At 41.8% G+C, this 15,465-nt stretch overlaps 1 protein-coding gene across 1 annotated transcript in view; it reads left to right on the top strand.

Moving 5' to 3' along the window:
• The window catches only part of FERMT1 (FERM domain containing kindlin 1), a 100,497-nt gene that overhangs the window by 71,422 nt on the left and 13,610 nt on the right, over positions 1 to 15,465 (top strand). Inside the window, exons 11-13 of the mRNA XM_089680626.1 lie at positions 534 to 640; positions 1,410 to 1,631; positions 8,223 to 8,347. Of these exons, the coding sequence (XP_089536752.1) occupies positions 534 to 640; positions 1,410 to 1,631; positions 8,223 to 8,347 (454 nt within the window). The remainder of the gene's footprint in view (positions 1 to 533; positions 641 to 1,409; positions 1,632 to 8,222; positions 8,348 to 15,465) is intronic.

The raw sequence follows: 15,465 nt of genomic DNA on the forward strand, positions 1-15,465 counted from the left end.
TAAGATGCCAAATGGCCACCCCCCCCCCAAAAAAAAATGTATGAATGTTGTATGTCAGCAAAAATCCCCTCCCTCCCCTCCAAAAAAAAATCTGAGCACTAGTCTTCACACTTACCCCCTAAGTGTTAATTCCCTTAGCAAACCAAGACAAAAATTCCTCCTCTTCCAGTACAAATCCCCCCTCCTAGCACAAAGCCTCTATCCCTCAAATTCCCTTCTGACCATAAATCCTCTTCCCCCTCCAAATCCCCCTCTCCCAGCACAAAACCCCCCAAATCCCCTCTCCTAGAGCTAATCCTGCGCCCCCTCCCCCATGTCCCTTAATAGCACAAATCCCCCTCCCTATCCCCTTTCGTAACACAAATCCACCCTCCTAATTCGAGTCCCCCCTTCTAGCACAACCCCCAAATCCCCAACGCTCCCAGAGCAGCCCCCCTCCTGCCCACCCCTTGTCCCGGCCCTGCTTGTGGAAACTGCGCTCAAATTCATCTTCCTTTCAATAAATACATTTTACTCTTTTTTGTATATTATAGGTTGTGAAGTTGTTCCAGATGTCAATGTATCGCAGAGAAGGTTCGGCATAAAGTTGCTCATACCATTTGCAGAAGGAATGAATGAAATATATTTAAGATGTGACAATGTAAGTAGAATAATGCTCCTTTATCTTCCCACTTAGGGCCAATTCACACCACTGTGAAACCTCAGTCACCCCTACGACACACAGAAAACAATTGTGTGAATAATTGAATGAATGGCACCCCCACGCATCAGCTAAACAGCAAAATGAACAGTTTCACCTAGCCTTAAATATTTGAACCTAGCCTTAAATATTTGAACCTAGCCTTAAATATTTGAACCTAGTCTTAAATATTTGAACCTAGCCTTAAATATTTGAACCTAGCCTTAAATACTTGAACCTAGTCTTAAATATTTGAACCTAGTCTTAAATATATGCTGTATTGTCAAATGTTTTCAGCTACCTAACCATCATATCTGTATGGGCTTGGTGGCCATCCCATTCCAAGACCATGGGCATTCATTTATAGTTGGCCCCCTTTGCAGCAATAACAGTCACCACTTTTCTAGGAAGGCTTTCTACAAGATTTTGGAGTGTGACTTGAAGAACCTGAGTCCATTCAGCCAAAAGGACATTTATGAGGTCAGGTATTGATGTTGGATGAGCAGACCTGGCTTACAATTGGGGTTCCAGTTCAACCCAAAGGTGGCATCAGTAGGGAAATTGTATCAAACACTTACAATCATTTTCTTTCCTGGTGCCAATCCATGGCACATGGCAGCATACTTACCATAATGGGGGTAAATAAATGTGGTAGTAAGCTGCCATGTTGGCACCAGGAAATAGTTTTAGGTTTAACAAACCATAACCAGCCATTCCCCGTTTCTTCCAGGAAAGTCAATACGCCAAGTGGATGGCAGCGTGTATACTTGCTGCGAAAGGGAAGACGATGGCAGACAGTTCCTACCGATCGGAGGTCCAGAACATCCTCTCATTTCTGAAGATGAAAGACATCAACACAACAGCGCAAATCCCTTCCAACATCGAAAACGTGGACATTAAACCTGAGTGTTATGTGTCACCGAAATACGTAAAGAAGTACAAAACCAAACAAGTATGTGATGACCCCTTTCTAGCTGCATTCATCACCAACCCCTTCATTTAGGAGCCCCTCCACTGACACGGGTCCCAGTGCTGTGATCAGGGCTGTGGGTAAGGGGGTACCACCAGTCCTCCTGTACGGGGCCCAGGCAACTGGGGGAATCGGATGTGTGCAGGGAGGGTGATTGGCATGGTTGGGGGGTAATTACTGGAACTGATCCCCTATATGACTCTCTCTGCAGCAGCTGAAAGCTGGCTTCTTCTCCTCTCCCTCCCACTGGCTCTAAGCTGCTGCAGAGAGAGCCATACAGGGGATTAGTTCCAGTAATTGCCCTTCTGCTGCACCCATCACCCTCCCTGTGCACCATACGTTTCCCCTGTTGCTGCCCAGGACCCCATGTGTGCCCACCCCTGCCAGTTTCTCTCCTCTCCTTACCACAGGCAACTTCAAGCACACAATAGGATCCTTCAGAATGGAGAGTGGGGGAGTGGACCAGTAAATATGTCATGTTTACTAGTTCCTTCCTGAATGAACACAATGAGTGATCGGTACTAATCACTCAGTGTTCATTCATAACTGAAGCATAGTAAGCTTTGTTGATTTTTTTTTGGGGGGGTGGCCCTGTCAGGTTGGCGGTATGGGGCCCCATGGTTTCTAACAGCAGCCTTGGCTGTGATGTCACATTTACAGTCCTAGACAATGATGTCATCATTTCAGCAAAGTGGAAAGCCAGCACTGGACCCGCAGGTATACTCCACTGGCACTATCTTAATAATGTTGGTGTGAATTATTATTATTATACAGGATTTATATATTATTATTATACAGGATTTATATGGCGCCAACAGTTTGCTCAGCACTTTACAATATAACGGGAGACAATACAGCAACGATACAGTTCAATACAAGAGGGATAGGAGGGCCTGATCCTGGGAGCTTACAATCTAGGAGGGAGGGGTTGATCTGGTTCCTGGGCAGGCGTCTTCTACACCCCAGAGGATCTCCACAGTCTCCCTGGCTTGTAATGTATTGTAAGAAGAGTTAAAATGGAAGCGCCACACCACTGTTAAGAGGTCTAGATATTGCTTTATTCCTTTAAAAGTCAAGGGTATCATTTGCGAAATATCCAACGCGTTTCAGGGGTCATCATGATGGGTCAAATGATGTCATCCTATAAGCTACTAGGACATCGTCTCTCTTGCGTAAACTAGCAGAAGAGACTCACATCAGCTGTGGGTGTTAGGTTGCCACCATTCCTGTTACATGTGTCTCTGATATCTCTTGCGTAATGTGCAACTCTTAGCTTGTAAGCTCCCAGGAGCAGGGCCCTCCTAACCCTCTTGTATTGAACTGTATTGTCTCCCGTTATATTTTAAAGTGCTGAGCAAACTGTTGGCGCTATATTCATTCATTCATTCATTCATTTCAGGTACTTATATAGCACCATCAATATATATTGTACATTCACATCAGTCCCTAACCCTCAAGGGGTGTATAAATCCTGTATAATAATAATAATATATAAATCCTGTATAATAATAATAATAATAATATATAAATCCTGTATAATAATAATAATATATAAATGCTGTATAATAATAATAATAATAATATATAAATCCTGTATAATAATAATAATAATAATAATATATAATTCCTGTATAATAATAATAATATATAATTCCTGTATAATAATAATAATAATATATAAATCCTGTATAATAATAATAATATATATATCCTGTATTATAATAATAATATATAAATCCTGTATAATAATAATAATATATAAATCCTGTATTATAATAATAATATATAATCCTGTATAATAATAATATATAAATCCTGTATAATAATAATAATATATAATCCTGTATAATAATAATATATAAATCCTGTATAATAATAATAATATATAAATCCTGTATTATAATAATAATATATAATCCTGTATAATAATAATAATAATAATATATAAATCCTGTATAATAATAATAATAATAATAATAATAATAATAATAATAATATATAAATCCTGTATAATAATAATGTATATAAATCCTGTATAATAATAATATATAAATCCTGTATAATAATAATAATAACTCCACTCAAACTGGAACTAATCTTGACAGGGAAAAAAATGAGCAGAGAGGGGTTTTTTATTGCAATTAGGACATTTACCTGCCTTCTTGCAGTATTCCATTGCACGCACACTTAGCTGCACATGCGCAACTCAGGCATTCCTAACGCACTCCAGCTGTACCGGAATGATGGACTCTCTCGCACATATACGCAGGATGATGTCATTTGCCGGCCAGCCACAGTGAGTATAACAAGCCTGCTTTACTGCATATACAGACTGATTGTACTGTTTCGGGATTAGTAACATGAGACAACAGAGACAACCTCTGGAGGAAAAGAAATGTAATCTCCAAACACGGAAAGGTTTCTTCACAGTGAGAGCTGTGAAAATGTGGAATAGACTCCCCCAAGAGTTAGTTCTGGCCAGCTCAGTGGATTGCTTTAAAAAAGTCCTGGATTGTTTCTTAGATACACAGAATATAACTGGATATAACATTTATAGGTAAAGTTGATCCAGGGAATATCCAATTGCCTCTCGGGGGATCAGGAAGGAATTTTTTCCCCTGCAGGAGTAATTTGGATCGTGCTTTGCTGGGGTTTTTTTTGCCTTCCTCTGGATCAACTGTGGATGTAGGATTATAACTTTCTTTTTTAGTGAGCTTCCCCCATCCTCTGGAACTCTCTACCCCAATTTATCAGACTATCGCCCACTCTGCTCACTTTTAGGCGATCTCTGAAAACCTATCTCTTCAGGGAAGCCTATCCTGCCCTCATCTAATAATGGAATCTTCTACTCCTCCTACCACTCCATCCCCCACAGTTACTACCTTTTGTACCACTAGCCCCTCCCTCCTAGATTGTAAGCTCCAAGGAGCAGGGCCCTCCTATCCCTCTTGTATTATTATTATACAGGATTTATATATTATTATTATACAGGATTTATATATTATTATTATTATTATTATTATACAGGATTTATATATTATTATTATTATACAGGATTTATATATTATTATTATTATTATTATTATTATACAGGATTTATATATTATTATTATTATACAGGATTTATATATTATTATTATTATACAGGATTTATATATTATTATTATTATTATTATTATTATACAGGATTTATATATTATTATTATTATACAGGATTTATATATTATTATTATTATTATTATTATTATACAGGATTTATATGGCGCCAACAGTTTGCTCAGCGCTTTACAATATAAGGGGAGACAATACAGCAACAATACAGTTCAATACAAGAGGGATAGGAGGGCCTGATCCTGGGAGCTTACAATCTAGGAATTGAACTGTACTGTTGCTGTATTGTCTCCCCTTATATTGTAAAGTGCTGAGCAAACTGTTGGCGCTATATAAATCCTGTATAATAATAATCTATAAATCCTGTATAATAATAATAATAATCTATAAATCCTGTATAATAATAATAATCTATAAATCCTGTATAATAATAATATATAAATCCTGTATAATAATAATAATCTATAAATCCTGTATAATAATATATAAATCATGTATAATAATATATAAATCCTGTATAATAATAATATATAAATCCTGTATAATAATAATATATAAATCCTGTATAATAATAATAATGGTTGAACTAGATGGACTTGTCTTTTTTTCAGCCAGACTATGTAAGTATCATAGGTGAAAGGCACAAAGCCAATCATCACACATAGATGGAGCCAGTGGTGTATTTAGGTTTTGTGTTGCCCTAGACCCCTCCCCCCGCAGAAAGAGCCTGACATTGAACAAGAACACCCCTGCCCTCCACTCAAGCCTTCCACTACCACTGCCCCCCATACACCAGCCACCATCCCCCATGGTGAGAGAAAGACATTCACCTTCTCAGCTCCGGACATCCCCAGGAACGAGAGTTGGGCTGTGCATACACCATCATGAAACCCACAGCATCTCTCGGAACCCATCAAGTTCCCATGCCACATGTGTCCCTTCTTCCGTCCCTTCTTCCAAGGGGCATTGCTGCCCCCCCCCGAAAAATGCCGCCCTAGGCAAATGCCTTGTTTGCCTTGTGGTAAATACACCCCTGGATGGAGCTGCTAATCATAGTAAAAAAGTAATTATTTCTTACAATCATCAGCTCCATCAGTTACTATTGTCTTGTTAGAACCTGCCTATATGTGTATTATGTTTGTTTTGCTAACACCGGAGCAATGACAGTATTCCTGGTCAGGGGTGGACTGACAACTCATGGGGCCCCCAGGCAATAGGGGATCATGGGGCCCCCGTGTCCTCGCCCACATTCAAACCACACCTAAAAAATCCTATCAAAGGTACCAGGGGCATCTCATGGGGCCCCCTACTGACCCTGGGCCCTCGGGCAGTGCCCAAGTTCCCAAATGGTCAGTCCGCCCCTGATCCTGGTGCCCCCATAGCAAGCACGGTGCACTCATGCGAGCACACTCCTGACCCGGGCTGTTTGCATCCACAGTCACACACAGAGCAGCTCGGCCCTCTCCCCCCATTCCCTCCTCACAGGATTTGAGTGACAGCCGCAGCTCCATCTAGTGACCATAAGGCGGTATTTTTCTGATTAATTCTATTTTATATGAAGCATACCATTCGACCTGGAGAGCGAATGTCCTAATACCATTCGTTTTTGCCCTCATTTTCACAGAACAAATGTACATGCAGTTTCACAGGACGAATAGCTCTGCAAATGTTTTATAAATACAAGACATAGCGTGAACGAGCGATAAATGAGGCATCAGCTTGTCGTTTTCTGAATTTGTGGTGGTTTGTGAATCACAGAGAGAAGGCCAGACTTCCAGATTGGCATTGCTACTATTGTTATTACATCAGTTATCACTGCCTGAGGGCCCGGGGTCAGTAGGGGGCCCCATGAGATGCCCCTGGTACCTTTTTCATAGGCTTTTTTGAGTTTGGGCAAGGACACAGGGGCCCCATGATCCCCTATTGCCCGGGGGCCCCATGAGTTGTCAGTCCGCCCCTGGTTACAAATATGTAAAGCAGAACTCCGGTAGAAGCAAATATTGTTTAAATCCATTGGTCATCTATTCTTCTAGAGTCTTGGTGAGCTTTTTGTATTTCTTCCAGATCAGTGCAGTAATCCAGTGTGAAACCATGCTCCCTCTCCTTGTGCAGAGTGACTGGTCTTGTCTCCGCCCCCTCCTGTAGTTTTCTGCAGGCAGCCTGTAATGGGTGGAGCTTCTTGGGCACCTCCCACAGCTCTGCTCTCTGCACAGGCCATGTAAAGCACAGCCCTGATGTCACTGCTACTTTTACAAAGTAATACCTGGGTTTGCAAAGACATTTTGTGTACGAAAAGCTATATAGGAATATATTTATTTATTTCAGGTACTTATATATGGAAAGTAAATGAAACACAGAAACATAGAAAAGCGACGGCAGAAAAAGACCAAGTGGCCCATGGAGTCTGCATGTTTTTTTTTGATGGGGGGTTATTTTTTTACACAGGTCTTTACATATATATTGAACATTCACATCAGTCCCTAACCCTCAAGGGGTGTACAATCTAAGGTCCCTAACTCACATTCATACATACACATACTAGGGACAATTTAGACAGGAGCCAATTAACCTACCAGCATGTCTTTGGAGTGTGGGAGGAAACCGGAGTACCCTGAGGAAACCCACGCAGGCACAGGGAGAACTTGCAAACTCCAGGCAGGCTGTGCTGTTTTTTTTTGTTTTTTTTTGGGAGGGGGGGTATTTATTTTATTTATTTCAGGTACCGAAAGCCATTCATGACAGCTTGCTTACCATTGTGATGCTGTGATTGGCCCACGGCTATCACATGGTACCTGGGCTAATCACAGATCCCTATACCATGTGATAGCTGTGGGTCAATCGCAGCATCATGATAGTAAACCATGCATCATGAATGAAAGCCATTCATGCATTTATATATTTCAGGTACTTATATAGCGCCGTCAATTTCGTCGTCAACGCAGCGCTTTACATATATATTGTACATTCACATCGGTCCCTAACCCTCAAGGGGCGTAGCTACTGACTATATTTTTTGAGCTGGAACTCCACTTTAAATTTGGTATCTCTAGAATATTATTTATAATTTAATTATTTATTTATTTATTACAGGTACTTATATAGTGCTGTCAATATACAGTATATTGTACATTCACATCAGTCCCTAGCCCCCAAGGGGTGTAAAATGTAAGGTCCCTAACTCACATTCATACACATACTAGGGACAATTTAGACAGGAGACAATTAATCTACCAGCATGTCTTTGGAGTGTGGGAGGAAACCCACACAGGCACAGGGAGAACATGAAAACTCCAGGCAGGAGGTGCTGTGGCAGGGATTTGAACCAGCAACCCTAGTACTGCCAGGTGGAAGTGTTAACCATTTAGCCCCTGTGCTGCCCCTATATATCTAAATTAAATTGTTTTCAGCTGTAATGGAATTTCATTCCTATTTTATTAAGGTCTTGTTGTTTCTGTTTCGTAGTTAGTATCTCGTATTCTGGAGGCACAGCAGAATATTTCCCAGATGCCGCTCATAGAAGCCAAGATGAGATTTATTCAGGCGTGGCAGTCATTGCCAGAGTTTGGCTTGGCCTACTACATTGTCAGGTAAACATTTTTCTGTTTGTTCTGATTAATAAGCTCCAACCTACAATTCACTGAATGGAAGAGGGTGGTGCAGCTGCTTGGATCCCTTTCATTGTAAGTCCCATTATTTAAACTAAAAATAAGTTGTCAGGGGTGTTCACATGGCAGGAATTATACCCCCTGTTGTAAGATATCTTCCTGCGCCTAGTGAGACACTCTACTACAGGTACTATCCTGCTGCTGTGCAATGTGAACAACACAAATATATGAAAAAATAAAATAACAGCGCAAAACATAGACCTCTACATAAAATCAAAAAAGTGCAAAAAAAATTTTTTGTAAAACAAAATACAATTTAAATGGTGCAGTCCATCAAATTCTTATATAAATAGTGAAATCCATCAAAATGAAACAAAAGTTCAAAAATATTCAAAAATATATGTGCAAAAAAAGAAAAAAAGAGAAAGAAATCTTTTCACATTCTTCTTGTAAAGAAACTTCCACCTTCCACCCGTGAAAACCAATATCAAATGCACTCACCAGATATAGGTGAATAAAACGCCTTTTAGGAATTTTATGGGATCCTACACCCTCTTTCGTATCCACTCTATAGGAATCCTCTCCTCCAACATGGGCAGATATAGGTGAATAAAACGCCTTTTAGGAATTTTATGGGATCCTACACCCTCTTTCGTATCCACTCTATAGGAATCCTCTCCTCCAACATGGGCTCCACCATCCGACCAGGGAGAAAAAAATCTCAAATAGTGTGATATTGTAAGACACCATTTCATATGTGAAATCAAGGATTAAGGCCACTCACATTAATTTCACTTTAAAAAGGCATATTTATTAAGGCAAGCTTCTCTCCAGATGAACAGTAGATGCAAGGTAACCTCTCACAGAATCTCACATCACAGTCCCAGGTTCCACTGTGGAACCTGGGACTGTGATGTGAGATTCTGTGAGAGGTTACCTTGCATCTACTGTTCATCTGGAGAGAAGCTTGCCTTAATAAATATGCCTTTTTAAAGTGAAATTAATGTGAGTGGCCTTAATCCTTGATTTCACATATGAAATGGTGTCTTACAATATCACACTATTTGAGATTTTTTTCTCCCTGGTCGGATGGTGGAGCCCATGTTGGAGGAGAGGATTCCTATAGAGTGGATACGAAAGAGGGTGTAGGATCCCATAAAATTCCTAAAAGGCGTTTTATTCACCTATATCTGCCCATGTTGGAGGAGAGGATTCCTATAGAGTGGATACGAAAGAGGGTGTAGGATCCCATAAAATTCCTAAAAGGCGTTTTATTCACCTATATCTGGTGAGTGCATTTGATATTGGTTTTCACGGGTGGAAGGTGGAAGTTTCTTTACAAGAAGAATGTGAAAAGATTTCTTTCTCTTTTTTTCTTTTTTTGCACATATATTTTTGAATATTTTTGAACTTTTGTTTCATTTTGATGGATTTCACTATTTATATAAGAATTTGATGGACTGCACCATTTAAATTGTATTTTGTTTTACAAAAAATTTTTTTTGCACTTTTTTGATTTTATGTAGAGGTCTATGTTTTGCGCTGTTATTTTATTTTTTCATACCCCCTGTTGTGCTCGGTGGGCTCTACTGCCTGCTGAGCATGGTCCATTCAAGTGGGTCACACTACAACTGCACCGCAAAGGTGGACAGCACACACAGTTGCAGCGCGGTAGTCCAGCAATTAGGAGGTTAAAACAGGCAGTGAGGAGGTGATGCAATGCCTGCTCACCCCTTCTCAAATGCTGTCTAAAGAGCAATCTGAACACAGATTGCTCTTCAAAGAGCAAAACGGGTGTAAATGAGGCCTTAGTCAGGCAGCAGTCTCCTTATGGCGCTGATCATTCAGCAAAGAGACATGTAGTTCCAGTTGTAGAAGCCTTGCATTCAGTGAAAAGAGTGCAAGGTGCTCTGTGATTGGAGGAGGGTGGTATGGACTTCACAATCTCTCATCCTTCAATCACAGACTGCATTGCATTTATTGTAAGGAAAGCAAGGATTTCAGTGTTAGGAGTAGGGATGGGTGAACATCACATTGTCCCCTCCTTCAATCAGAGAAGGCATTGCATTTATTGAAAAGAATGCAAGGCTCTCTGTGATTGGAGTAGGGGTGGGTGAATGTCCCGATCTACACTCCCAGAATGCACTGCATTTGTTGAAAAAAAAACACAAGACTTTCTGTGATTGAAGGAGGGGTGGGTGAATGTCCGGATCTACACTCCCAGAATGCACTGCATTTATTGAAAAACAAATGCAAGACTTTCTGTGATTGAAGGAGGGGTGGGTGAATGTCCCGATCTGCACTCCCTAAATGCACTGCATTTATTGAAAGAAATAAAATGCAAGACTTTCTGTGATTGGAGGAGGGGTGAGCGAACATCATGATCTTTCCTCCCTCACTCAAAGAACACTTTGCATTCACTGAAAAGATTTTCCTACACATAATGTACCCGTGACACCCATATAGGAAATGAAGGCATGTTCTAACCCTTCTCCACTCTTCTAAAAATGTGTTTTTGTCTGTGTACTCATTGCACACAAGGCACTCTGGTATTTGAGGATGAATGCAACTATGTCCCCTCCTCTAATTACAGAATGCCTTGTATTCACTGAAAAGAATGCAAGGCACTCTGTGATTGGAGGAAGTGACAATGAACATCACAATCTTCCCTCCTACCAACACAGAACACCTTGCATTTACTGAAACAAATGCAAGGCTTGCTGTGATTGGAGGAGGGGTGGATGACTGCCATGATCTCCCCTTTTTCCAGTTACAGAACACCTTGCATCCACTGAAAAATATGCAAGGTGCACAGATTAGAGGAGGGGTGAATGAAAGTCACAATCTCCCCACCTCCAATCACAGAACATCTTGCATTCATTGAAAACAACACAAAGCCTTTTCCAAGGCAGTGTGGGAATGGGTAACCTCCTTTGATGTCTATACTGCAGCCGGAAATACAATTTTCAACCAGACATTTGGCAGCGACAGGAGAGTAAAATGAGATATGTAATAAATGCTGCAGCAGCCAAAGACGGACAAAAATCACTTTTGACCATTATTCAACTAGTTGGTGACTTCTGCGCACTGTGCGCTTCAGCATGCGCTGACCCCGCCCTGTCATGTGACGTGGCCTACCACTTGGTGGCTGAGTTGCTGTTGTTCCCAGTTGCTTCCACTTTGTTATAATCCCACTAACAGTTGAGCGTGGAATATTTAGTAGCCAGGAAATGTCACGGATGGACTTATTGCACAGGTGGCCACCTATCACGGGACCACGCTTGGAGTCACTGAGCTCCTGAGAGCGACCCATTCTTTCACCAATGTTTGTAGAAGCAGTCTGCATGCCTAGGGGATGGATTGTATACACCTGTGTCCATGGAGGGGATTGGAACACCTGAATCACATGATTGGGAGGACTTTTGGCAATATAGTGTGTGTATATATATATATACATACAGGTGAAACTCGAAAAATTAGAATATGGTGCAAAAGTTCATTTATTTCAGTAATGCAACCTAAAAGGTGAAACTAATATATGAGATAGACTCATTACATGCAAAGCAAGATAGTTCAAGCCGTGATTTGTCATCATTGTGATGATTATGGATTACAGCTCATGAAAACCCCAAATCCACAATCTCAGAAAATGAGAATATTGTGAAAAGGTGGAATATTCTCGGCTCAAAGTGTCCCACTCTAATCAGATAATTAAGCCATAACACCTGCAAAGGGTTCCTGAGCCTTTAAATGGTCTCTCAGTCTGGTTCAGTAGGAATCACAATCATGGGAAAGACTGCTGACCTGACACCATCATTGACACCCTCCATAAGGAGGGAAAGCCTCAAAAGGTAATTGCAGAAGAAGTTGGATGTTCCCAAAGTGCTGTATCAAAGCACATTAATAGAAAGTTATGTGGAAGGGAAAAGTGTGGAAGAAAAAGGTGCACAAGCAGCAGGGATGACCGCAGCCTGGAGAAGATTGTCAGGAAAAGGCCATTCAAAAGTGTTGGGGACTTTCACACGGAGTGGACTGAGGCTGGAGTCAGTGCATCAAGAGCCAGCACACACAGACGGATCCTGGACATGGGCTTCAAATGTCGTATTCCTCTTGTCAAGCCGCTCCTGAACAACAAACAACATCAGAAGCGTCTTACCTGGGCTAAAGAAAAACAGACCTGGTCTGTTGCTCAGTGGTCCAAAGTCCTCTTTCCTGATATAAGCAACTTTTGCATCTCATTTGGAAACCAAGGACCCCGAGTATGGAGGAAGAATGGAGAGGCCCAAGGACCCCGAGTATGGAGGAAGAATGGAGAGGCCCAAGGACCCCGAGTATGGAGGAAGAACGGAGAGGCACAAGGACCCCGAGTATGGAGGAAGAACGGAGAGGCCCAAGGACCCCGAGTATGGAGGAAGAACGGAGAGGCCCAAGGACCCCGAGTATGGAGGAAGAACGGAGAGGCCCAAGGACCCCGAGTATGGAGGAAGAACGGAGAGGCCCAAGGACCCCGAGTATGGAGGAAGAACGGAGAGGCCCAAGGACCCCAAGTATGGAGGAAGAACGGAGAGGCCCAAGGACCCCGAGTATGGAGGAAGAACGGAGAGGCCCAAGGACCCCGAGTATGGAGAAAGAACGGAGAGGCCCAAGGACCCCGAGTATGGAGGAAGAACGGAGAGGCCCAAGGACCCCGAGTATGGAGGAAGAATGGAGAGGCCCAAGGACCCCGAGTATGGAGGAAGAATGGAGAGGCCCAAGGACCCCGAGTATGGAGGAAGAATGGAGAGGCACACACTGCAAGATGCTTGAAGTCCAGTGTGAAGTTTCCACAGTCTGTGTTGATTTGGGGAGCCATGTCATCTGCTGGTGTTGGTCCACTGTGCTTCATTAAGTCCAGGGTCAACGCAGCCGTCTACCAGGAGATTTTGGAGCACTTCATGCTTCCTTCTGCAGACGAGCTTTATGGGGATGCTGACTTCATTTTCCAGCAGGACTTGGCACCGCCCACACTGCCAAAAGCACCAAAACCTGGTTCAGTGACCGTGGGATTACTGTGCTTGATTGGCCAGCAAACTCGCCTGACCTGAACCCCATAGAGAATCTATGGGGCATTGCCAAGAGAAAGATGAGAGACATGAGACCGAACAATGCAGAAGAGCTGAAGGCCGCTATTGAAGCATCCTGGTCTTCCATAACACCTCAGCAGTGCCACAGGCTGATAGCTTCCATGCCACGCCGCATTGAGGCCGTAATTGCTGCAAAAGGGGCCCAAACCAAGTACTGAGTACATATGCATGCTTCTACTTTTCAGAGGTCCGATATTGTTCTATGTACAATCCTTGTTTTATTGATTGCATGTAATCAGGAGCGGACTGACAACGCATAGGGCCCCCAGGCAATAGGGGATCATGGGGCCCCTGTTTCCTTGCCCTCACTCAAAGCACATCCATAAAAGCCTATAAAAGGTACAAGGGGCATTTCATGGGGCCTTCTACTGACCACGGGCCCTCGGGCAGTGCCCGAGTGCTCGAATAGTCAATCCACCCCTGCATGTAATATTCTCATTTTCTGAGATTGTGGATTTGGGGTTTTCATGATCTGAGTTTCACCTGTGTGTGTATATATATATATATGAGTATTTGTTACCTTGTTCATGTTGTTTTTTCATGTATTCATTGTCTCATATGAACTCTGTGAATGAATTCTTTCTATACTCTTACATATTGGAGTGTGTTATACGATTCTACATTTAGGGCTTTTTATTTAGTATGTAGGCCCTGTAGTCATTAGCTGGTTCAGGCCTTTTCCAGAAATGGAACACCGCAGTCTATGACCGATGTAACCCGAGAAATAGCAGGGGTGTCTTTAGAAGAGAAAATTCCGAGGTGTAAAAAAAGAACAAAGGCCGAGAAGAAGAGAGGGCTGAAAATAATGGAAGTCGGCTGCTACAAAAAACAGCATGAAAAAGGAGAAGGATGTGAAAGTTGCAAAAGCTGTTTCTAAAGTAGGAAGGAGGTTACAAAAAAAGATGAGAATAAAATCTGAAAAATGAGAATCTGAGAATCGGACAAAGGGGAGTCTGAATAAAAGGAAAGAGGTTGCTTTTGAAGTCTTAGCTGCATTTTATTTTTGTTTCTCAGATTTTGTCTTTATTTGATGTGCAGATAAAGCTAAACTTTAGGTTTAGGTAGATACAAAAGACACCACGGGGCTGATTTACTAAAAGCAAATAGTCTGTGCACTTTGCAAAGTGCAGTTGTTCCAGAGCTTAGTAAATGAGCAGAAGCTCTGCTGAATTCCGTCATCCAATCATGTGCTGCTTTTTTTTAATTTTGCTTCCACATGATTGGGTATTCTTTGCAAAATGACGCTTTGCCTCATCTACTAAACTCTGCAGCAATTGCACTTGCGGAGTGCACAGTCTGTTTGCCTTTAGTAAATCGCCCCCCATGAATGCAGCTCTGTAATTGTTAAAATATATTTTTTTATTCAACATTAACGTGGTTGTAAACCCTTCCATATACCCAGTGAAGTGACTGGCCTCAGGTGATACGCAGAGATTAAACAAATCCTCCTACATAGGTTGTACCTGTTTATCTGCAGTATTCTCTTCTCTACAGCCTTTCCAAGTCCGGAATATACAAAGATTGTCTGAGCTTTTGGAAATCAAGGGGCGGAGAGCTAAAATTACACACTGCAGAGCTCAGTAAGGAGAGCTCTGGGAGCTGATTGGAGGAAAGGGACCCCCCCCCCCCTTCACACAGCACACGGGAACAGAGTTGAAGCTCTCAATCACAGGATGTGCCTGCCCTGTCACCATTTCTCTCTTGGTGTCAGGAAAATCTGTCAAAAGTGATTCATGCTGATAGCAGAGGAATGAAACAGCAAGCAGAAATGACACTTATTGCTCCTAATTGAGACATGTGCACACTATAGAGGGATATGCTCTGTTCATATTTCATGTCTGAGGTTTACAACCACTTTGCACTGGCAATAAAAAAAATGTAAAGTACTCATTGTTTTTCCCTGAGAGTCAGCCTGTTATACTAAGACAACCAAAAAGAACCAACAATAGTTAACTGAATCTAGAAATCCAGTGACAA

Source organism: Staurois parvus, unplaced genomic scaffold (genome assembly GCF_062004578.1).
Source record: "Staurois parvus isolate SC_StPar_1 unplaced genomic scaffold, SC_StPar_1.0 ptg000248l, whole genome shotgun sequence".
NCBI classification, from domain to species: Eukaryota; Metazoa; Chordata; class Amphibia; order Anura; family Ranidae; genus Staurois; species Staurois parvus.